The 24,474-nt window shown below is 35.7% G+C and overlaps 1 protein-coding gene across 4 annotated transcripts; it reads right to left on the reverse strand.

Annotated features, from left to right (window-relative positions):
- Window positions 1–1,835: 1,835 nt before the first annotated feature.
- Window positions 1,836–23,291, reverse strand: LOC148869038 (phosphoglycerate kinase, cytosolic-like). Of its 4 annotated transcripts, XM_088969153.1 has the most exons (14): window positions 21,393–21,861; window positions 21,250–21,290; window positions 20,453–20,723; window positions 19,788–20,125; window positions 18,406–18,691; window positions 17,818–17,885; window positions 16,260–16,511; window positions 15,020–15,095; window positions 10,652–10,728; window positions 10,530–10,579; window positions 3,988–4,072; window positions 2,808–2,906; window positions 2,706–2,736; window positions 1,836–2,440 (listed from the first exon to the last, which is right to left on the reverse strand). In XM_088969153.1, exons 1-13 carry the CDS (start codon window positions 21,556–21,558, stop codon window positions 2,713–2,715), a joined length of 1,833 nt encoding a protein of 610 aa, XP_088825279.1. In that variant the 5' UTR covers window positions 21,559–21,861; the 3' UTR covers window positions 1,836–2,440; window positions 2,706–2,712. The 4 variants fall into 4 exon arrangements, with proteins under 4 accessions (XP_088825279.1, XP_088825277.1, XP_088825280.1 ...); XM_088969151.1 differs by lacking the exon at window positions 2,706–2,736; XM_088969154.1 differs by lacking the exons at window positions 2,706–2,736; window positions 21,250–21,290; window positions 21,393–21,861 and adding an exon at window positions 22,733–23,291.
- Between the last annotated feature and the right edge of the window lie 1,183 nt (window positions 23,292–24,474).

Raw genomic sequence — 24,474 nt, forward strand, 5'->3', positions numbered from 1 at the left:
TTCCATCTGGACCAATATTTTGAAGAAAAAAAAATAAGACCAGACCAGAAGATGAACCAGGTTGAGCCAGGACTAAGAGGTTTAAATCCACCAGACCACCACCGGTGGACGAGCTGGACTCAAGACTCAAGAGTCAAGACAGATAATCTCCAGGTCACAACACCTTGGTGCTTGAACCGGCCTGGTCCGGTTGGTATGACTGAGACCTCTACAGCCGGACTAATTTAATAGAAAGTCCCTATCATCTAATGGAAAGGCAGACCGATTCTGTGGTCCAAAACCCAAGGTTCGATGAGTCAAATCCAAAGGTCAAACCTGATTGGCCAAAAACAGTCCGGTTTAAAGCAGAGAGACTGAGAGAGCGCGAGTCATACGTTGACAGTGTTACTGTTATCTATTCATTGGGGCCCATTCTACTAACGTCGGACGCTTGGCGAATATGGGCTCAAACTAATTGCGGACCAACAGCCCCAACGACCCAACCCCGAGACGCTCCCTCCTATTTTAATTGAAGTGCTGAGTGTACTGAATGGATGTGGATGGATCATGGATGTACTCCAGTCCAAGCAACGTAACGTTCAAATTTCAAATTCCCTGTTTGAATTTAACTCTTTTGACCGTTCAAAAATTACGCGGTAACTACTTTGAACTGAACCTTTTTTTTTTGTTGAAGAGGTCTCGTCTCGAAGTTTAGAGTTTAGACACCAGCTGACGGATCATACCTCCCCACGTGGGCCACTTTCAAATGACTACTTTTGGGCCCATTAGAGAATTCCCTCCACACTCCATTAGGAATCCGCAAGCAACAGCAATAGGAATACCAACGCAACGAGGGTGCTTTTGTCAATTAATGGGCCCCGGGCCCAAGTTATCGGAAAATGAGATTTTCCGTTCCCAATAGTAACAGCTTGTACTGTAAGCTACCCTTTGCTTTGGGATTTTCCTGCTATGTTGGATCTGCAATGAATAAAACTAGCTCAATATATGGATTTGAAAAAGGTCCATTAATCTTTCTAGGCTGGGCCGACCCTAAGGTCCATTGTTTCTGGCTGGACCCTATAAGCCCACAAATTACTGCACAATATCCTGCAGTGCTTCCGAATTGTTAGCTATTGATTATTTAAGTACGTTGAGGGACGTACCGGCAGGGGTGTCCACAGTTCGTTTAACCGAACCATAATCAAAATATCGAACTGGTCCTACCGGTTTTTTTATTTTTCCAAACCCAAAACCAAACCGGTACCACTGGTTGATTGGTTTTGGTTTTTAACCGATTCAGTTTTTCGATTTTTATATTTATAATATATATTATATAAATATATGTATAATATTATATTATAAATAATAAATGATATATAATATATTATAAATATTAAAAAAATAAATAATTTATTATAATATTATGTATGAATATATTTATATATATAATGCATATATATTTATATATAATATATAGAAAATATGTGACATATATTAAAAATATATATCAGTCAGTTTGGTTAACTGCCGGTTTTTTTCTAGGTTAACCGAAAACCGAACTGGTCCTTCGGTTTTTCAAAAATACTGAACCGATCAGTCCAGTTAACCACATTTTCCAGTTCGGTTTTCTCAGTTTGGTTCAGTTATTCGGTTTTTTATAAACACCCCTAGTACCAGGTTTCAAATGTGTTTGGCAGTGCATTTTTCTTCACATTTTATGTTATGTTTATTGCTGTGAGATATGCATTGTAGATGTGCAGAGACATTTAAACATTACATTACTATCATGGATATCCCATAGAGAAACCCCAGATGGCAATTAGCATGTTAAAACCAAGATTCAAACTTGAAAAGCATTTTGAAAAAGAAACTTTAGAAACTTCAGAGGCTCTCACTGTCACTATGTGATCAAAGGTAAAATTGTGAACATGCAAAATTTCTTTTCAGTGTTACCACAGATCATCATCATCATCGCCTTATCCCAAGTATATGGAGTTGACTACATGAATCCTGTTTTGCCATTCCATTCTGTTTAATGTAATACCCGTTGTGTAATACAAATTGGATGTTCATACCAGCTGGCTTGGAGAAGTATGTACATCCTGCAATTGTTTAGCACAATTAAATGCCTCTCCATATTGATCTTGAGATGTATGAAGCACATCCTTGTTAGAACCACTGTAAGATACCATGATCGCCTCCAGTATTAACATCTGGATCTGCCAACTAAAATAGTGCAGCATCAATCAACTTTTGAAATCATTAATCTGTACATGGGATCTCCGCGGTCGATGACATGTCGTTCCCAATCTGACCAAACACCAAAGGGGTTCTCCTCTAACCATCCTCCTTGACCAACCTTCATATCATCTTCTACAATGGCAAGTTTACCCTTGCCATAAATCAGAAACTGTTCTTTCATTCTCAATGCAACTGCTTCTATGTCCGATTGCAAAAACACCTACAGATTCCAGCATAATTATTTGATACCTTCAAGAAGCCATGCTATGCTTGTGTAAAATACAAAGTAGGATATAACATGAGTACTGTAGAATTTACACGCTCCCTTAGATCCACTGATTGGATTAGGGAAATAGCCCCCATCTTGGAGTTACTACCAAATGGCACTACTCTTTTGACCCAAGTCATATGATAATTGCAACATTTCAAACATAACAGAAAGGTAAATGGAGAACAGAGTAGACATTCTGTGCTATTATGATCACCTCAAGTTCACCAATACAGTGACCAAGACTCCTGTATCAAGAATTGGGAAAGAGTTAATGCAAGAGGAGATTAAAAGCATGCTTGCACTTGGAGGAAAGTACCTTTCCGTTAGACACAAGTAGATCTGCTATTGCTTCAATAAGTGACCTCTGTAACATTCTCCATCTGTGCTCTGGTTTGTTGAAATCAGGGTTTGGGCACTAAATGCAGAACTTTAACTTCAGTCAAATAATCATACCAGCTACTGAACAAAACATAACACATAAATTTTCTATGGGAAAAACAATATAACTGCCTGCCAACAAAAACATTGTAAGACGAGTCTCTACATAAAATGGTTTAGAAAGATGTGAAAAGTTCAGAAAAAGAACATCACCCTTGTCAGGCTCATGGAGGAATATAGGAAAAAGGTTAGAACTTAGAAGTGATGCTAGGGTGAGCTAATTGGTCATTAAACAAAATGGATAGATAGCATAAGAAAAACTGCATGTTTGAATTCAGGAAGTAACCTCATAATTTAAAAGAATGGAATTAGAATTGAGACCAAGAATTAAAGACCATGAACCAGTTATTCAGGTAACAACTGAAAACTCCAAACCTTTTCTTCAAACAAGCATAGAAAACACTCAAAACAAGTGCAAAGATTTACAAGAAATCACAGCATTGGCATGCAATAGTATTTCAACATAGTTTCCATTTGATTCAGAAAGTGTATTTGAAGATGGAAGTTATGCCTTACCAAGACGGAAAAAAAAAAAAAAAAAAAAAAACTAGCTAGTTAGCATAGACGTGTGATTATGGAGTGAATAAATCTTTCCTCTTTATATACTTTTAATGGACAGTATGGCTACATCATATATGACACCAGACAGACAAAGCAATAAAACCTATCCAATTAGCATAAATATGCAATTGTCTAGATTAAGATGGTTTGGTCATGTGCAGAGAAGACCATCTACAACACCAATAAGAATTAATAAGTAACCTATGACAAGTTAAGGGGGCTAGAAGAGCTAGGTGCAGACCAACAAGGACATAGGCTGAAGTAGTAGGAAATGATTTAAGAGCCCATAATCAATTGATATGGCACTGAACAGAAGAGAACGGCAGAACACAATTCATGTAGCTGGCCCAATATAGTTAGGACAAAGCTAGATAACAACAGTGATGATCAATGAATTTGTAAGACCATATTTGCAAGTTACAGTGAACAGTCTGCAGTTGATATAAGGAGAAGAAAGAAAACGAAAAGAAAAAATAGACACAGATATCTTTCTATACCTGTACTGAAGCAAGAATCAATTTCCCAGGGTAGCTTGAAACAATGGAGCGAAATGTGGATGTTGCATTTGTTGCAATAAAATATCTACAATAAATAAAAGCCAAATCAGATAAGCTGTCATAATTACTCAATCCAACAAATACTTCCTCTTTTTGGTTTTTCTTTGTTCCGTAATGTTTGTCCAGCACAGAACTAAATGTCATAATTAACCACGTCAAGTTATGAAGTTTTCCTACACTGCAGCACAAAAATTATGGGAGCACACTGGAAATAAATAAATCTTTCTATACTATCTATAAAAGTACGAATGGATGTGGTTGGCTTCTGAAACTTTCACTAGACTAAAATACCCCATCTCTAAGGTTTGAATAAGAGGAGCAATGGTAAATATGTAATTTTGTTTTCTCATTTAATGCTTATAAGGAAATGACTTCTTTCTCATTTAATATTTATTACAAAAAAGACACAAAACTCCATTCTTTTTGTTCATAATTGTAAAACAAGTCAATGGCAAAAATGTTATGTAACATTCCCATTTAATGCTTGTTAGGGAAAATACACAAAAATCCCTCTTTTTGTTCAATAATTGGAAAACAAACCATGGTAATTGCTGAAACCTCCCTTGAAGTTTGGTAATTGCAATCACCTCTCCTAAACTTCTTGACACAATTGCAAGTAGATCCCCTTTGTAAAATTCTCTAACAAGACACATGAAAATGTCCAAAATACCCATGTAATTATTATTGAGGCTGGTTGGTACATAGAAAACGATATTATTATCCAGAAGAGAAAGTGAAGAGAAGAAAGAAGGGAGAAGGAAGAGGAGAAAAGAGAGATTTGTCAGCAAAAACTCAATGTTGGCGGCGCCAGCTTTTTTGGTATTTATATTATGGCAACCATAACATAATATAAAAGAGGGGGAATTACAATAGTACCCCTGTGATACTGAACAGAAATAAAACAAAAGACAAACAGCCTTTTAGCACTCCCCCTCAAGTTGGGACATAGATGCCAATCATGCCCAACTTGTCACATAGATCATTATGCCGCAAGTGATGTATCCCTTTTGTGAAGATGTCCTCAAGTTGATCTTCAGACCTGACATAGGGGGTGCACACTTCCCTTTGACAACTTTTTCTCTGATAAAATGCTTGTCTACCTCAATGTGCTTGGTTTTATCATGCAGTACTGGGTTAGCAGCAATGTTTATGGCTGCCTTGTTATTAGAATATAAAGTCATAGGTCCATCAATTGTAAATCCCATCTCACTCAACAAATTTTTTAACCACATTATTTCAACCACTCCATGAGACATTGCTCTATATTCAGCTCCAACACTAGACCTAGCCACCACATTAGGAGTAGGAATAGGAACATTGTTAATGGAAGAGAGGAATGCCCAAAAGGAAGGTGAAATGTTTTCATAGGAAACAAAATGGGAAATGGGGTGCTTAATGGTGCAAGACCTAACACTCTTCCGGTGAGCAATAGGAAGGTCAAGATCATCAGCATTGGAGGTATCAATAGCAGTAGGGTTAGAAATATCAATGGGAACTAAGGTACCTGGCTGAGTAGGACCCATCCCCAAAGAATTTGATGGCATTGGTGGTACAGCTTCTAGATGCTCCACAGCTCTTGAACTTGGTTGGCCTTTGTGACAGCGACAAAAAACATGGAAGGGAGGAGGATCAGGAAGAGGATGGAGCTGAATTTGAGGCAGAGGAGGAAGCTGAACCTATTTTTCCTCATGCCTACACTACCCCTAAGGAGAAACAGGAAAGAAAGGTTCACTCTCAAAAAAGGAGACATCCATAGAAACATGATATTTTCAAGAAACGAGATCAAAGCACCGGTACCCCTTCTGAGTGAAGGGGTACCCCAAGAAGATGCAAGGAATAGCATGAGGATCCAATTTCCCACGAGTGGGTGACAAGTTTTGGACAAAACAACGACAACCAAACACATGGAGAGGAATAGACAAAAGAGCAGAAAAGAGAGATCTGTGAGCAAAACTCAGTGTTGGCGGCACCAGCTTTTTTGGTATCTATATTAGGGCGACCATAACATAATATAAAAGAGGGGGAATTACAACAGTACCCATGTGATACTAAATAAAAATAAAACAAAAGACAAACAGCCTATAAGCAGCCTTTTAACAAATATAAATGTTATGAACAATAAAAAAAAGAGAGTTTAAAGTTGCAATTTTACCTTTAAGCAATTGATATGAAGGGCAAATTTGAAAAATACATCAATTCCGAGAAAGAGGTTAGGAGGAATTGGGGTAGTGATTGATATGAAGAAAAAATTTGGAAAATAAACATTTTGTTCAAAAGTAACTACATTGGTATTTTGGACACTTTTTGTGCTTTTTGTTAGAAGATTCTAACAGAGTCTACTTGTAACTGTGTCAAAAAGTTCATGGGAGGTGGTTGCATTTACCAAACTTTAGGGGGGTTCAGCAATGATCAAAAATTTTACGGGAGGTTTTAGCAGTTTACCCTTTCATTTATTTAAATTTAAAAAAGAAATAAACTAAAAGTACATCTTATGTTCTCAATAGAAAATGTTGGGCCACATTAATCACCATGAAGAGATTTCCAACTTGCAAATGGATGAGCAATTTATTCTTTAACTATTTTCTTGTTTTTTTTATATATTTTTAACATATTTTCATTGGTTCAGTGCTTGATTATTAAGGTAGCAGATGGTTTTCTCTTCTTTATTCCGACCATATGGTGGGTTGATTTTTCATTTCCATTACCTTAAAGCTCACATCGTTGGATGGCAAGATATCTGCAAGAGTAAGTGATATTTTTAGCAGTGGAGTTGAAGTTGGATTTATCATATAGAAGTTAATTCTTGCAAAGGTAATGAGAATTCAAATGAAAATCTGATGAAGGTAACTGATAAAAATTATTAATTTTATTAATGAACCATAATAAATAAGAATAATAAGAATTTATTAATTCTCGTTACCTTTGCAAGAATTTTATTTGGACATATCTTTATATTAATGAACCATAATAAATGTGATAAATAAGAATAATTTTTATAGATGTAGAAATATAAAAAATTGCAGAAAGAAATTGGAAATATATTATATACTATTTTTTAGGATTAAAAATATATAATATATATGATGTAAAAAAATAATAATATAAGGCTTAAGGGGCCAGATTTGACAGCTGGCCTACTCCACATAAATTCAAATTTTAATTTGTTCTAGTTATGGGGGGAGTTAAGCAACCACCCCACGTATGAAGAGTGGGGAGGTTGCTCTAACCTCCCTACCCATAACTACCTCCTCTATATAAGAGAGAGAGGATAGCAAAAATGGGTGGCAGATAAGGAGAAGGGAGAAGAGAAAGAAAAAAAAAAAGGAGAGAAGATAGAGGAAGAGAAGAAATAGAGGAGGGAACTTGTAGTCCTATTGATTGAGGTGATTAAGGATAAGTGCACATAGGTATAGATCTTATCTTTTTCTTCTATCCCTTTAAATTTTATCTATTTCAATACTTCTCTCTCTCTCTCTCTCTCTCTCTCTCTCTCTCTCTCTCTATATATATATATATATATATATATATAACTCAAAATCTTATTTCAATCTATATATATCTGGTGGATTCTATCCACCACAAAAAATGTGATAAAACAGAAAAGAGACTAATACTTAGGGACTAACCATTGTTATGTTTGGTGGATCCTATCCAGCTCAAAAGAACTTTCAATGGATTAATCCAATATTATAATAGATAAAAAAAAAATCAATTGATAAATCTTTGGGTCTCATTGTCAGTGGATCTTATCCACTTAAAAAGGGGACAAATGTATTGTTGTGGCAGCTTATACTGCCACTTGTAAATGGCAAACCCCTGAAATGCCAAGAAGGGTTGCTTGATAAATCTTTGGGTCCCACTGTCAATGGATCTTGTCCACTTAAAAAGGGGACAAATGTATTGTTGTGGCAGCTAATATTGCCACTTGTAAATGGCAAACCCCTAAAATGCCAAGAAGGGTTGCTTGACAAATCTTTGGGTCCCACTGTAGTGGATCTTATCCACTTAAAATAAAATGGGGACAAATGTGTTGGTTTGCTACCTGTAGCAGCACATGTTGCCACTTGTTATTGACAAATTTTTGGGACCCACTGTTTTCAGTTTGCTGCCAACTGTTACAAAGGGACCCATTGTCATATGATGTGGATTTTATCCACCTTTACCACCTAAATAAAAATTAAAATGGTTAAGACTCAACACGTGGATCCTATCCACCTTAGTTATAAATAAATAAATAAATATATATATATAATATAAATAGATAAATAAAATATAATCTGACCCCCACTATTGACAGTTGTGAATTATCATGAGTTAGTGTGTTCCACTATCAAATCAGTATAGTGGGGCCCACTGTTGGAACATTTAAGTTTAAAGTAGGCCATGCTCACTATTTAAACAATATATACCAGTGGGGCCCACTGTCAAAATATTTAAGTTTAAAACATTAAAGTGGGCCACACCCACTATCAAATCAACATAGTGGGTCCCACCTGTCAATGGGGCCCACTGTTAAAATATTTAAGTTTAAAACATTAAAGTGGGCCACACCCACTATCAAATCAAATTAGTGGGTCCCACCTATCAGTGGGGCCCATTGCTAAAATATGTACGTTTAAAACATTAAAGTGGGCCACACCCACTATCAATCAACCTAGTGGGTCCCACCTGTTAGCGAGGCCCGTTAAAATATTTCAGTTTAAAACATTAAAGTGGGTCACACCCACTATTAAATCAACCTAGTAGGTTCCACCTGTCAACGGGGTCCACTATTAAAACATTCGAGCATAAAATGTCAAAGTGGGCTATCACTATTAAGTCATCATAGTGGCCCCACATATCAGCGGGGCCCACTATTAAAATATTCAAGTTTAAAACATTAAGGTGGGCTACACCCATTAGCAAGTCATCATAGTGGGGCTTACTGTTAAAATAATTAAATGTAAAATTTCAAATTAGGTCACATCCACTATCAGATTAGTATAGTGGGTCCCATTTATTTGTGGGGCCTACTATTAAAATATTAAAGTGGGCCATGCCCACTACCAAATCAGTATAGTGGGTCCCACTTCTTACCGATTAACGGGACTCACTGTTAAGATGTGTAAGTTTAAAATACATAAATACCCAATGGTGTATGGGTCTTATGGCCTAACTACCAATTGTGGGGCTCGCTCATGGGTATAACCCACTAAGAATCCAAGCTGATGGGATTGCTTATACCTGCTATTGAGTTTAACCCTTACAAAGTAGCTCTTTCACACAAAATCAAAATCAAAGGGTATTTCCTCTGAGGAATGAAATTAAGGGGTTTTAGCAGACATAGTGTATACTTATACACCCTGAATAGGGAAACCCTAATTCTACTCAAGTTCTTTTTTTGTGAGTTATGATCAAAATAACTATCATCATCACAAATGAAAACACACATTGATAACTGTCTTCTTAAAATGTGGAGTTTTCCAAAGAGGAAACCTCTGTGGGATTGTCAATAGAATTCAGTGGAGAAAAAGAGAAAAACATAAGATGGTAAATTGTGAGTGAAAATGATTATCATGACCAATTTATGCAAGAAACCAATGGTAATGAACATGAAGTATATAAAAGGCTAAGACTAGATGATAGAGGTCATTCACAAGCTTTCAAAATATTCAAGTGGCAGAACAAGAATCAAAATAAAAGCTCACAAGCCTTGATTTGGTGGTGTGATGATGAAGCATGGCCAACATGGGTGCTTCCAATGGAGCCTTGATGGGGTGTGAATGGATTAAATGGAAAACCAGTGCCAGTTTCTCTTTTGTTTAAGGTTTGTATTTTAAGTAAGGGAGATTTCAGGGTTAATCTCTATTATCTTTTCTTGCCTTTGTTTATGTAGTTAGGGTATTTTAGAAGTTTCAATTAAGGGTACATGACCAGCACCTATAGAAGATCTTCAAATAAAAACTTAAAGCAGTTTTTTGGAAAGAATGAGGATGTATCCAATTTCTTGAACATATGAAGCTTTTCTCTTCTAGAATTGAATCCCTAGTGTGAGGCTTTCTTCTTCTGCAACCCTAATCTCCCTAGACTACAGAACTTGTCCTTCTTTATCTTAGCCTCTCCTACTACCCTGTAAGTCCTAACCTGAACCAGTAGTCCTTTAAGATACCCTAGCCCTACTCTCAGCCTATAAATTTCCAAACCCTAATTCCTAGAAAATTTCAACCTTTGGCACTAATTCCTGAAACTTTGTCATCATTAGTACCCTTATTTCCTCCAAAGGTTCTGCATCACAAGACTGCCTACAAATAAATGGATTAAGAATAATAGATACTAAAGTGGTCTTTTGGCTTTGGAAAAGCATATAGACATCAGCATGATCAACATATTATTGTATAGGCAACAAATTAAATAATTCCTCTTACTAGTATATTGAGTTTTTCGAAGGACCAAGGTTATCAAGTAAAATTGATAATCGGGATTTTATGGGCAATGGCACTCACACGTTCTTCAGGCCATATGTACGAACAGAGCTGAGACAACGCCTTACAAGCTGCACAATGTTGAAAGCAAACATAATTGAGTGATATAAACCAGGAACTAAGAGTAAAAGAAGAAAGCATACCTTATCATTGATTTCCAGACCAAGATAATTGAATTGTTTCTGTTTTCTAGCCATGCCCAAGATAAATAGACCATTTCCTGTGTTAATTACAATTTGTTAGAATTTAACAAGTAATTGCATTCTAAGAAGGGGAGGCATGAAAATAAGATATACACATGTAAAACTGAAACCAAATCCTTCTAATAGTTTCTAAGAAGGTACCCAGCAAAAATACTGAAATGCTCAGTCGAGTAGAAAGACTGAAGGAAGAAAATCCAATATAATTAATTCAACTGAGCTTGGATCTTCCTTAGACATTGACCATCCAAAGAGCTGTAAGTAACAAAAGCCTTTTTCAATGCAAAGACTTGGGCATTACGGTTATGGATGAATTGTAAAACTAGTTGAACCTTAAGTATTATAAGTTGAAACAAAAAATGATTAAGGGTCCATTTGGTTCATGGGAATAGGGGTCTGGAATTGGAATCAGAATGGCTCATTCTGATTCCAGCCGTTTGGTTGGGAAGAATCAGAATCTGATTCTCATTCCTGGCGGAATGGCACTCCCCCATTTGAGGGAATGGCCATTTCCACCCTCCCCCCCAGGAATGAGAATCCCATTCCACTACAGAAAACAGGTTTCTTTTTCCAATGGACAATGACCGCTGGCATAGCCTACTAGACTGCCAGCACATAACTATGCCAGTGGACATGACTGCCAGTAAAGTTGTTGGTTTCCAAATCTCACCGACAGTCGTGACCACTGGCATAAATAGACTTGAATGCCAGTAAAATTGTTAAATGCAATCTAAATTTAACCTATGCTGGCGGTCATAGATTATGAGGTGAGATTATTGTCAAGTTTGGATCAGGTAGGCACACAAGATGAGCACACTGAATAAGCACTTGGGAAATTTTGTGACACCTGTCCCATAAAATACCCTCAGCCCACCCTTGAAATGATTTAAATAAAATTCTAAGACAGATGTCAGAATATTTATTGAGTGCTTATTGAATGTGCTCACAATGGTGTGCCTATTGAATCTACTCTCATTATTGTCGCAGTCCTTGACTGCCAGGATAGATCAACTTCAATTAAAAAAATATTATCTTTTTCCTCTCTATTGTTTCCTGTCAAACATCCATCACATCTAATCCCGATTAAATGAATTTAAAGAAATTATTTTCAAAACAGTGTTTCATTTCTTTAAAAAAAAAAACACTGCTATACAATTAAATATTAATGAACATATAGGAAATATGTTATCAAGAACCAGTAATGGCAATTAATTCCAAAGTCCTAAATAAATAAATAAATACAAGAATATGCAAATATAAATTCTAAAAGAAATTAAGTGTTTCAAAAAGCCTATTAGCTTAATTGGTTAGATATCTTGTTATTTAAAATGGTTATCTCCTTTTACACTCAAGTGGTACCTAGATTGAACTGTTTAAACTCTAAATATCGTATGTATACAGGGTAGTGCTGATATGTTCCAAGGCTGAACTGGTGAGAAATCAGAGGGAAAACTGAAAAAAAAATGATAATTTTGAGAGTTTTAGTTCAATGTTTGGTTTTTGTAGGGCTAATGGCTGGTTTACAGAAGGCAGATGAGGGATTTTCTAGGGTAATATGCTTGATTGGAAAACTAATTTAGTACTAAGCGGAAATTTCTACATGGAGAAAAAAAAATTCAATATCTTAAAGATTGAAATGAAATTTATTTAAAATGTTTCAAATGAGCGTTTGGAGGGGTTCTTAGATGGCTTGCCACAAAAAGATTACAGTTCCTGAAAATAGAAACTTTTTGAAAACTAGGGTTTCTGTGGCAATTTTTGAAAACTGGTTTAATGGGATGAACAGGAACCTAGAATATCAGGAATCACTTACTAAACCTGATTTTCACCGAGGTTTTGATAAGGATGACTTAGAGAAAATATTCTCCCTCTAGAGAATGTGCGTGAATGTAGAGAATTGAAGAGTATTGAAAGAAAGCTTACAAGATCAATTTAGTCCTTTATCTAATGTTGAATTATGGCTAATAGCCAAGGAAACCCAGGCCCTTCGGGGATAGGAGGGGTGCTGAGAGATAGAGAGAGCAACATCCTAGCTTTGTTTTCAGGCCCTGTGGGAATAGGAGACTCAAATAGAACAGAGATCTTAGCAGCTGTACAAGGCATCCAGATTGCTGAACAGTTAGGAGTTCAACACTTGATAGTTGAAGGAGACTATAAAATTGTTGTGGGATGGTTGACAAAGCCAGCTTCAGCTATGTGGCGATATAGAGATTTATTGAGGAAAGTCAATTGGCTCACAAGAAATATGACAGTTACCTCTCTTTGGGTAGAAAGATCAGCAAATTCCTTAGTGGATGGACTAGCTAAGCAAGGGGTTTCAAGGGATCATTTGTTTTGGGCTGCTATGTAATTTTATTTCTGTTTATTTCTGCTTATCCGGTTCTTAATTGATGTAATACTTTGTTAGAAGAGGTAACAGCTCGTGCCTCTTCATGGATTTCCTGTATTGCCTTATATTCTGATTTAATAAATTATTTTCATTCATCAAAAAAAAATGTTGAATGATGGCTATTGACTTCTTTTTCTCAAGTCATCAATGACTAAGGCGGTTGAACTACTACAAAAACTTGAAAAATAAGACAATGAGTGAGAAGAAATAACTCATGGGGTTCCTAGAATCGCTTTAGGCTTTGGGAATCACTTTAAAAAAAGTCATACAAGCAAAAAAAAACTCCAAAATTCGTTTAGTTTGTGAAGCTCCAAAATTCATTTGCCAGGTTTGTGTAACTTCGCACATACATACACACATATAGACTCTCTAGTCAGCCAAACTCTCAAACTAAGAGATTCAAAATGATGATTCTGACACTCATACTCCAATTAAAAAACTAAATGATTTCTCAACTACCTAAATAATGATTTTAATCTTAAACACAACTAAATCATTACTAGATAAATCATACTAATAGGCTAGACCCCACAAACAACATTGTAAAACAACCAAAACACCAATGCTATCTAACAAAGTAACAATATAAAAATATAAAAAATTCAGAAAAGTCCAATCTTCACTCTTTAGCTCTTGCATTGTACAACTTAAAATCAAATTCAAGGTTAATTCACCAAAAATATAGCAACAAGCCAGGTGAGGCACACCTGGGTTCAGGCAAGCTGCACCCCACAAAGAGTCTCACTTGTAAGACTAAAACAGTCATCATCTTAAATTTTCTTCCACCAGTGGCCAGTTGTCTTTTACTAGTCCTAATAAATTTAGCCCTTTTACGTACACTAGAACTTGGGTGCACAATACATGAGGTCAGCATAGAGTGACCCCAAGAAATACTTCAGTGTTTGCAAATGTCATTGAATAAGAAAATAAATAAAGAAGATGATAGATTCTTCAATGTGCAATCACTGCCTTTAGGCACATTCCTTGGTCAATATGGATGCACCCAGGACAGAAAATGTAAGCACATTAGCACACCCATGCATGATGATAACCATATGATGACACTACAACCAACAAATTTTCATCTAGCTTTCTCAAATGAAACTTATCACAATCATAAACCCATCAGCACTCATCAGCAACAGAAAAAAGAATTGAATCTACATACAATGGCAGTGCAGCTTGTAAGAATTAGGGTCTTCAATATGCATTCATTGCCTTCAAGCACATTATTTTGTTGAAAAGATGTACCTCAACACAGAAAAATGCAGGTACTAGCATGCCCATGCATAACAAAATGCAGATGCATACACTAAAACCCATGGTTTTTCATCCAGCTTCCACAGATTCACCTTAGTGTAATGGTGAATGCATCAGAACTCATCGGCAATAACAAGCAGTGCAGTTTATAAGAAACCTTACATAGTTTCAAGAGACCATTGACTAATACAACATGGTATATTTCTAGCCTTGGAATAATAAGTGCAAGATTAAGTTCCTGATTTGTCATCCAAGGGTTCTCCATTTTCCATCATGAATCATATTATTGTTGATTATGATTATGATGATGGTGTGTGTGTGTGTGTATTGTAATACGTATTTAATACAAGTTCAAAAATCTGTAAGTATAAAACCTTTTATTTTTCTTGTTTCATGGAATAATTGAATGTATGCTCAAATTTTACTGTACATTTAACAAACATATAGAAAATGAAATCTATTTATTAAAATAGATGCATAAACTTTCAGAATTAGAAACTACTAGTCCATCTATGTCTGAGCTCTGAAATGATGTATCCATGGCATTTGTTTCCATCCTATCTGCCAATTTAGTACTGCTTGTTTCATACTGAAATTTACTACTATATAAAAATAGAAACCATTGAATTCAAGGTGGCAACCAACAATAGGGGGGACAATACCACTTCCAATATCAACTATCAAAGGTTGAGTTGGATCATAGAGGATAGTATCCCAGTCAATATCAAAAGGGTATGCCTGCAAAAAAAAAAAGAAAAACTGTGAAGTTATGGATTATCAACCAAATCAAAGAACTTCAAATCAGGGGCGGAACCAGGATTTTTTTCCCTTTTTTCTTTTTTTTTTTTTTTTTTTTTTTTTTTTTTTGGGGGGGGGGGGGGGGGAACCTAACATGCATTGGGAGGGGGTGCAAATATACATGGATGGGACCAACCCATGGGAGAGGGAGAAATATACATTGAGTGAAGAAATCATATATGTGGAGATTTTGAGGCATGGGGTGGGGGATGGGCATGGCTCTCCCCCAGGTCCCCCCGCCCCAAGCTCCGCCCCCTGCTTCAAATGGATGATTATCTCTAACATAACAATATGAAAGAAATTAAATTTAGATGTTAGAAATATTCATTCCATTGCAGTAGAAACTTGAATGTTCTTGAATTATTCACAGTTTAAAAGATGTTTTTTTTACTATAGTACTTCCAAAAATAGATCTAGACATCTAGAAAGAGCATTTATGTAATAGTTATGAATAAATAAAAATAAAGTGCATTGTGAAAATAAATAATGATCTAGACTATTCCCTACTTCCTGCTGTTTTACATGCTGGATTTCCAAAGAGATCTGGAAGCCAACCCGTCTTTGGGCCATCTGATCCAAAGTTTTACCACTGTTTACAGATCAAGCTTGTTCAGAGAGATCAAAGGATTATGATCACTTCGACCAGGTTTTCCCCAAGAGATCTGGAAGTCAACCTGTCTTGGGACCATCTGATTCAAAATTTTACCACTATTTTAAAGATCAAGTTTGTTCAGAGTGATCGGAGGATTATGATCAGTTTGATCAGGTTTTCTCTGAGATAACCATGTGCTAAGATCCATCGATTATGGGTCAGAATTCCTTTGGCTGCACACTATGTGCATCAGGAATCATGAGGATTGTTAACTCCAGTTCTATGGTTCTGATTTGACTATGATTTCAGAGGCAAACAAATCCCATTTCCATTGTCGGCAAATTATGTGATGCCAAAAGAAGTACCAAAACACAGAATTTGGAGATTCACAGAATTAACAATTTCAATTCCACTACCAGATACAAATCCACTGTAATTCAAAAGCAGGCTTTTTTTAGAGCAATTCTTTCTTATATGCAGAACCTCATAGTATAATAAGTTAATAAACATACCCTATCTAAAGCTGTGACTCCAGGAAGCTTTCTTCCCTTAAGAAATTCCCATACAACTGAAGCATTTTCAATATTACTGTAAAGTGAAGGACATCTTGATGTTTTCATAATTATGTTGCATGCTGCATTCCCAACAATAGACACACTGCAGACATCTTTACCAAGTTCTGTAAGCATCATTGCCAACTTAGAAGCTCCATGTGTATCCTCTTCTGAGGTCTGGAATTTTACTGGACCAATCCACAAAATTTTCTGAAAGCACATCCAGTGCAGGTACTATTGTCAGGTCTAAGCATGGCAATGAATGTTCCAAAGGAAGCCCTTAGAAAGAAAAGTCATTATAAAAATTATAAAGACAGTAACAACAGAAGTTAATAATAAATTCTCAATTATTCATAGTTAATCTCTTGATCCAAGCCCACTAAGTTCATATTATACATAGCAGACACAATATAGGCAGCTAACTTGTTAGAAAAACATAAACCCAAATGCAATGATGGCTATGCAAAGCAGAAAATAGAATGCTGTAGGTTATCTCCTATATGTGGATTATACTCATCTGTAGATTACAGGTTGAATAGAAAACCACCATAATTGATTAAGCTATGACATACAAAACTTTAAAAGTGACTTGGTGAGTAAACATGACAACGGTTCTAGCCAATAGCATTTACAAGAAAGGTATGCCTTAATTTCTCTTAATACGCATCAGCACATTTAGCCAGAATTTCAGGACCAGGTTATAGAGAAAGAACCAGTGCTGGTGACATAACTGATAGGGTATTTATCCTTTACAGTCAAATAGAGCAGGTTAATATTATTCATCCTTCTCTTTGATAAAACATAGAAATAGAAGTTATGACACCCCAATACCCAAACTTATGCTCAGCCTATCCATATCTACACCATATGACATTGACACAGACAGCATATTTTGTGCAGATACTTATAGAATCTAAGCTTCTAGTTTTTATCATACTATATTCTGCTTAACTCAATAACTTCTACTAATTTGTTCATTTGTTTTATCAATGGAAGTCTATTCAAATTGTACATGCACCAGTTACCCTAGCCAACCACCTAACATTGCAGCAAAATGATGTCAAGACACAACAGATTTCTTCCATGAAGCATTCTAGCATGTAGAGTGCTCTACCATATGCATAGGTATTACATGTAATATACAGAACATCATGAAGAGGACTTAACACGAGTTTGCTAAATGAAAATGAGAAACCAATTGAAAACCACCAGCATAACTGATTTGACACAAACAAATAGGTTGCACATTGACAATGTAGTAACATTGAATTACAAAGTACAAACTCAAAATTATATACAAAACAACATATTATAACCATCATTTTACAACAAAAAGTTAATATAACCAATACTAATCAATTAAATATTCAACAAACTGAACATATGCTTCAATTAATCCATTAAGAAACATTGACTACGTAGAAAAGCAAAATCAAATGAAGAATGAAGAACTAGTTTCAATTAATAGTAATTGTAACAGTCCCTATTTAAATGCTAATGGATAATCTTACCACACCTTGCACTTTGAAAGTAAACAGGCAATTTCATCCAGTGAAAGTGGCCCTAGACCAACAGGTGACCAACCTAAAAGAATGAACAATAAAAAAAAAACAAGCACAATTAGAAAATAATCTTGTTTCAACAATACAATGAGAAACATAAAGCCCCATATATACATATTAGATGAGAGTAATAATCATGTCAGGATCCACTTACACATATCAACCATGAATTTACTTATTTCAAGGAAAAAGAAACAAGTTAAGAACATAATGAGATAGGTTCACTACTAACACCATCTTCAGTAAAAGATTAGTCATTCACAGTTATAAGAATTAAATTAAATAAGTTTTAACTATACAAAATAAAGTTACATTATCAATGTTTAGAAGGCCGATATTTATCTAACAATGAGATAATGTGTGAAATTTGGAGATTTGGTCTGAGATAAAGTAATAAATTTCCTCATATTGATTACCTGCTTTGTAAAAGAATCATGTGTTTCTTGAACGATTATACTATCTGACCGTCAATTGCAGATATGTAACACCAACATGAAGAACCTCAAGAAATCATGCGGCAAGCAGGACAGATTAGCACTTACCTTCAGGGATCCCATGGGCAGGAAATAGGTCCAAATGCTTTGGAAAACTACCACTGCTGCACCAAAAATCTTTTGGTACTAAAACCGGTATATTCCTAGTTTGTGCAAGCTGAATTATCTTCAAGGAATCTTTAGTTGCACTTCTTTCAACCAAATTCAAAGGAACAGGCTCTCCTAATGCATGCATTATTTGGAAAGCCATCAAACCAACAAAAACCAGGCCATCACATATTGAAGCTAAAAAATGCAACGCAGGTGCTTTGTCAAGGATATTTCCACCTCCAATCTGTATAAAGTTTGCAATAACTTTTGTCAGATCCAGGAATTAGTAAGCTTTTCAGGGTAGTACAGAACATGTGCAAAAAATATATAGCTCCCATATGACAAAATAAAGGTGAAGCTGCTCACCCAGTGTTAGCAGTTGACTTATTGGCAGTATTTTGGTATTTACATTATGTTTTTTTATGTTGTGTAATTAGTCCTTTTTGTCCTGTCCTTAGTTAAGTGCCCCATACTTAATCAGGGGCATAATGGTCATCGTAATTAATTTTTAAGTAATCTATAAATATCAGCTGACTGGGACAGGAGAAGCTAATTGATCCCAATAGGCCTTTTGTTCTTTCTCTCCTTTCTCTTCTTCTTCTTCTTTTCTTATTGCTCTTTATTCTCTGCTGTTTTCCTGCTGGTTTCTCTATTTCTGGGCATGATATCACCCAGCAGCTAGTAATTGAAACGTTTTAAGGAAGAATTAAAACACTTCACAAGCTGATTAATTCTAGTTTGTAATGACCATTGGTCTGGTTCTTCACAACAATAAGGCATTATCTCCTTGGTTCTTTTGGTTTAAGCCCCCTTTGGCCTCCATGACTAAATAAGACTAGCACTAGACCTTTCTAAACTATTGCTGAACACAAAATGTCAAGATGTAGATCAATCAAATTGGGATTACACAATTTACATGATTTCAGGCCATGGGGCATCAACTGCTATATCTGAGCTTCAAACAGATATTATTTGAGGAAATATAAGAATTCATACCTTACTATGCAACTAAGAGATGAAGTTCAGAAACACTTTGATTGCTGTCAAACCTTTTCTCATAGGGAAGCCAAAGAAGGAAAAAAAGAAAAGGAATAGTGACAAGAGGATTGTTGCAAGGTGTAAACTTAAGTAACCCAAAAGTTCATAGAGAAACCTAAAAGCCTAAAGGCAACGATTCAAAAGACAGATTATAGTGTGTGCATAAGAATTAAAAGAAAAAACACTTGTGTTGCTTATGTTTATTAAGAAAAAATTGGCTTTTATGTCAATTAAAGTGTCCAAAATCTTCATAGCTTAAATGAAATAAAAAGGTAACAAGTGAAATGGCTGTAAGTGCATACTATCGCAACATTTGGTGTTTCTTTGGACATTGTGGCCTCTATTAGTCGAAATAGATCCTTTTCAAATTGGAAACCAGCAACAGAAGCAGCGCAAAAGCGAGTAACACCAACATTTGAGGCAAGGATCTTATGAGATTGTGAGAAAGCATCATTGACAAAGATATCAACTCCTGATGATAGTTTTTCAGCAAACACTAAACAATTGGCAAGTTCTTCTCTGAACTTGGAGAGATTCTCAAAAAGAAGAATATCTGCCTCCTCTTGGACTCTAGACTGCATGTAACCAGAAATGCAATTTGTTGGTACCACTTTGAGTTGGAGAAGTGATGACAAATAGTCTGAAAACAAAAGCACATTAAGAAATGAACAGAAATGTCCAATCCATAAAATGAGTTGAAGTTCAAGTGGAACACACACACACACATATTCCCATTTTCCCTATTGATAAAATAACATTTAAACGTTTCCTTTAACATAATATTTAGCCAATTGGATCCAATAAACAACACAAATCTACCCATAAATAAGTAAAATTTGGCAGTAGGATCCTCCAGTCACAAATGGCTTTTAAATCAAATACCAGGAGTGAAGCCAAGCTCATCATCAAATATTTAGATGGATAATTCAGCAAGATTGATTTAAATAGAATACCATAGAGTAAATACCTGCAACAGACTTTGCTGAGAGAAACATTGGATTATTTGGACAGTTCCAGTTACTGACTAGTAAAACTTTCGCACCGGCATCATATAAGTACTTGATAGTAAAAAGGGCTTCGTTGACTGATGATATCTTAAGGTCCAGTGGTTCCCCAAGAAGAAGGGTAGAATCAAAGCGGACTAATACAACCTTTCCAGAAAGCTCTTCTTTGGGATACTCCCTAAGAGTTCGGACATGTGGAATGGTATCAAGCTGTCCTCCATCACATATGTTTTCCTAGAGTCAATCATGGCATAGAAAAAATAAAGGATGTCATAATCCTATAAGAAAACAATAAATGAAATTAAGGGGTATCTGGATTGCCAATTTAATACGACTTTGGTGGCAAAAAATCCATAAGCAATACAACGAGTAAATTTCACAACAAAAATAAACATCTAACCATCTGAGGAAACCAAGTTCTCACAACTATCTCTAGCTGGCTATAGAAATCCTACTCTGTTGTAACACCCCCCCCCCCCGGGTCTAAGGGTCATGCACCCATGCCATCTGCCAAAGCATGACTGTAGTAGTCATTTTATCTAAAACAATTTTGAAATATTTTTCGTATGAAGAATAAGGGAAAAGTTTGAATGATGAGCCAGTATTAATTATCCATCAGGGAACAGAAGCCCGGCTCAAATGTTTCATGAAGCGTAGGATCAAAACGCAACCCACTATTCGCAAGTCACAACTAGCATTAACCAAAACGAGAATACTCCTAGAGTCAAGACAAACAAAAACCAGTGTGAGACGACAGTACCTCGGACCGAACTGAGAACTTCTCTATCAGTTCCCGAGTCCCTGCGAAGCAGAAAACCCGACAACTAAGTAAAAGGAACTTGTTGATATAAAAAGAAAAATGTATCTATGGCTGTTACTATTGCAATGGTCAAAACTGGAAACCTTGAGAGAACGACCGAAGACCATGACGTCCATTCCACCCAGCATAATTTCCGTTATACAAGCGAGACCCATGTCGAAGCAATGTCAGTGGCTCGACAGAACGATCATAAAAGATTGAATTATGAAGAAAGAGAGCTCCCCGAAGAGGAACCAATAGCTGACTCATCTCTTTCTCTCTCTGTTACAGATGAGCTGCCTGCTAACATTCCCCTTATTCAAATTCAATCGAAAGAATTATCCCCTTTCAGTCTGTTATAGAAGACTATATTCTGGCACTTTGGAACTTCTCCATTAATATACAAATTTGAAGCACTGGAGGATGACAGCGGGTATGGAATTAAAAGGCACTTTGGAAGCAACAGTGGATCGCAGGATAAGAGATGCACTGAGAACTTCGGAACCTCACCTCAAGGTCCCCTCCTCAACTAGACAACTGACAACTTATGACCAAAACAAAAAAAGACAAGTTAGGCCTATAAGCTATGTTTGGTGAATAACTAGGCTGGTTCAGCTGCGCTCCGGATAGGCGGAAAAACCCAATCCAAGGTTTAGCTGAACGTTTTCGTTTAGCAGGCTGTACATGGGCCCGCACCTTTGACAGCGAGAAATAAGAGAGTTTGGATTTAGTGGACCCTCAGGTTCACGGGGCGCGTGAACCCTCCAATAGGAGGCGTGCACGTCGATTACTTTGAACTAACGTTAATTTCCATCCGTCTGGTTCAATCGGACGCTAAAAGACAAAAAATAAAAAATCTCATCTTGAACTTTCCCTCCCATTCTCCCATTTCCGAGCCCAACCCTGTCCAGTGAGAAGACCATCGGCGATTGCCAAAAAAAAAACAACCGGTGGTAAGTATTCTTTGTTTTTTTTTTTTTTTTTTTGGAATGCTTCTGAACCCAGCGGTACCTTGAACTCGAAACTCAAACCTATCGAAGCTGGCGGTACCTCAACCTCAACCTATCAAAAGAAAGTTCCAAAAACAGAGCACAAATGCCATGAGCCTCCATCTTGCCTGGGGAAACATTAGGTTCACGAACCCATATCCAACATTACTGATACCAGCAAAGACAACGGAGGACACACAAAATTATAACAGAAATGAAAATTAAATGGTTAACAAAGACAGAGCACAAATCGCCGTCGCCAATCTGCTCGTTGCAGTGTATGCAATGGTTGTCTAGCATGTTCAAAAGCAACGCCTGACTGCACCACATCCCAAATCCCAAGCCCCGAAAAAGAAAAACACAACCCAGATGGAAAAACAAAACAAAAATAAATTGTAATCGAATTAAAATAGTAATCACAAGGAAAGATCATGGACCACTTGGGAGCAAAGCACCTGTACTTGTTGGGTATGTTCTTAATCATCACAGTGTTTCTGGTATCTCTGCAATCCGAGTCCACAATCGCGTTCTCATTGATCATGAAATGAGCATCCGAGTTCTTCTGTCCGCCCTTCCATGGCCGATTCTTCCGTTGCTTCGTTGCTGTCGAAGAATTATTGATACTTTTGTTGATGTAGTTAATTTTATTGCTGCTGCTCTTCCTAGCGCTCCTCCCCGATGACCCATTGCAGTCTCCCTCTCCTTCAATCCCATTTCCAACAGCATTTAGAGACAACGAACCCATGGAAACAGCTACAGCTGCTTCCGCTCCATAATTTGATCTTGGATCGTTATTCCAGGTAGCATTCCCCCCGGTAATACCCGTCTTCTTATTCGGGTATTGAGTTCGAAAGGGATGCATTAGAGAAGATTTGAGGTTGAGCAACCAGACAATCCAAGTGCCCTGGATGCCTTGAGATTCTAGTTTCGTCCATGGCGGTTACGGCTCCTTCACTTGCCGCACGAGGAAATCAGGAAGGAAAAGAAATCATGTCTCTCAACCCTCCGCTTGACAACTTCAATATAAAAACGTTTGTGACTGGCACGACTAAAACCCAATGCCACATCTCCCCTAGCGCCGATTAGCGATCCATCTTTGGCCACTGAGGCATTAATAAAAGTTAATTGGAATAAATTAACTTTTATTATTAATATTTATATAAAATCTCAACAACTCCAATTACAAATTAAAAAGAATAATATTTTAAATTAATATTTTATAAACCAATAGAATAAATAATCTACCAAATTCATATTTATATCAAAAAGTTTATTTTTAACTTAAAGAAATTTTAAAATGTTAATAATAGAATAATTATTTTAATACTTAAGATTTACTAATTTACAAATGATATATATCTCAATTTTTTTTATAAATTATTAATTAATATTTTTATTTGTATTAAATAACCATGTATCTATTATTTACAAAAATAAAAATACTATTTATAAAATATTTAAAAATGTGATATAAATTGAACCTATCAAATCCACTAATCTATATTTATATTAAAATTTTACTTTTTCATTTTGTAAATTTATAAAAATAAAAATATTAATAATGAAATAATTATTGTAGTAACTAAAATTTGTTAATTTTCATATATATATATCTTTGAAATTTAAATAGATTTGATATATTTTAAGTTAGGATTATATATTTTTATAAATTATCAGTTGATTTTGACTTGCATTTTATAATAACATATTTATTGTTTACAAAAATGAAAATATTGTTTACCAAAATTTTGAGAATTAATTTTTAGTTAACATTTTTGTTAATGTTAAAAGTTATAAGTAGTAATTGAAATACAATAGTTGTGCATGTTTTTTGTCTTGGACTTGAACATAAAGTAAGATAATAATGGCTTTTGTGCATGTATTAATTTGTAAAAATCTATATAATATGTTTTTTGAAATATTGATTAATGCATATCAATCAAATTATATGATATCTACACATTCTGTTATATTAGTTGTAATATATTCCTTCATATATACGGTCAAAATATACAATTCTTATATATGTATACAATATTTGTAGCTATTTTGACATTAAATCTATTGTTAGTAATATATTTATGGAATTAATATTCATTTTCCTAGCGTATCCAAGTGCTTTTATGTTTTTCGTTCGTATCCATGCGCTTCTAAAGCATATCTATATTCGTATCCGAGTTATCCAATACGATACCCA

The sequence above is a fragment of the Nelumbo lutea genome, chromosome 2 (assembly GCF_056320005.1).
Source record: "Nelumbo lutea isolate HS-2025 chromosome 2, American lotus-T2T, whole genome shotgun sequence".
In the NCBI taxonomy this organism is placed as follows: Eukaryota; Viridiplantae; Streptophyta; class Magnoliopsida; order Proteales; family Nelumbonaceae; genus Nelumbo; species Nelumbo lutea.

What these genes read in the sequence shown, in the direction of transcription:
- LOC148869038 (XM_088969151.1), bottom strand. Translation starts at nt 21,558, where the DNA reads ATGAGTCAGCTATTGGTTCCTCTTCGGGGAGCTCTCTTTCTTCATAAT. An exon ending in TGCCCATGGGATCCCTGAAG is followed by an intron (nt 17,886 to 18,405) that starts GTAAGTGCTAAT and finishes TCATTCTTTTAG; the next exon opens with GTTGGTCACCTGTTGGTCTA. An exon ending in GTTTACTTTCAAAGTGCAAG is followed by an intron (nt 16,512 to 17,817) that starts GTGTGGTAAGAT and finishes ATGTGCTTTCAG; the next exon opens with AAAATTTTGTGGATTGGTCC.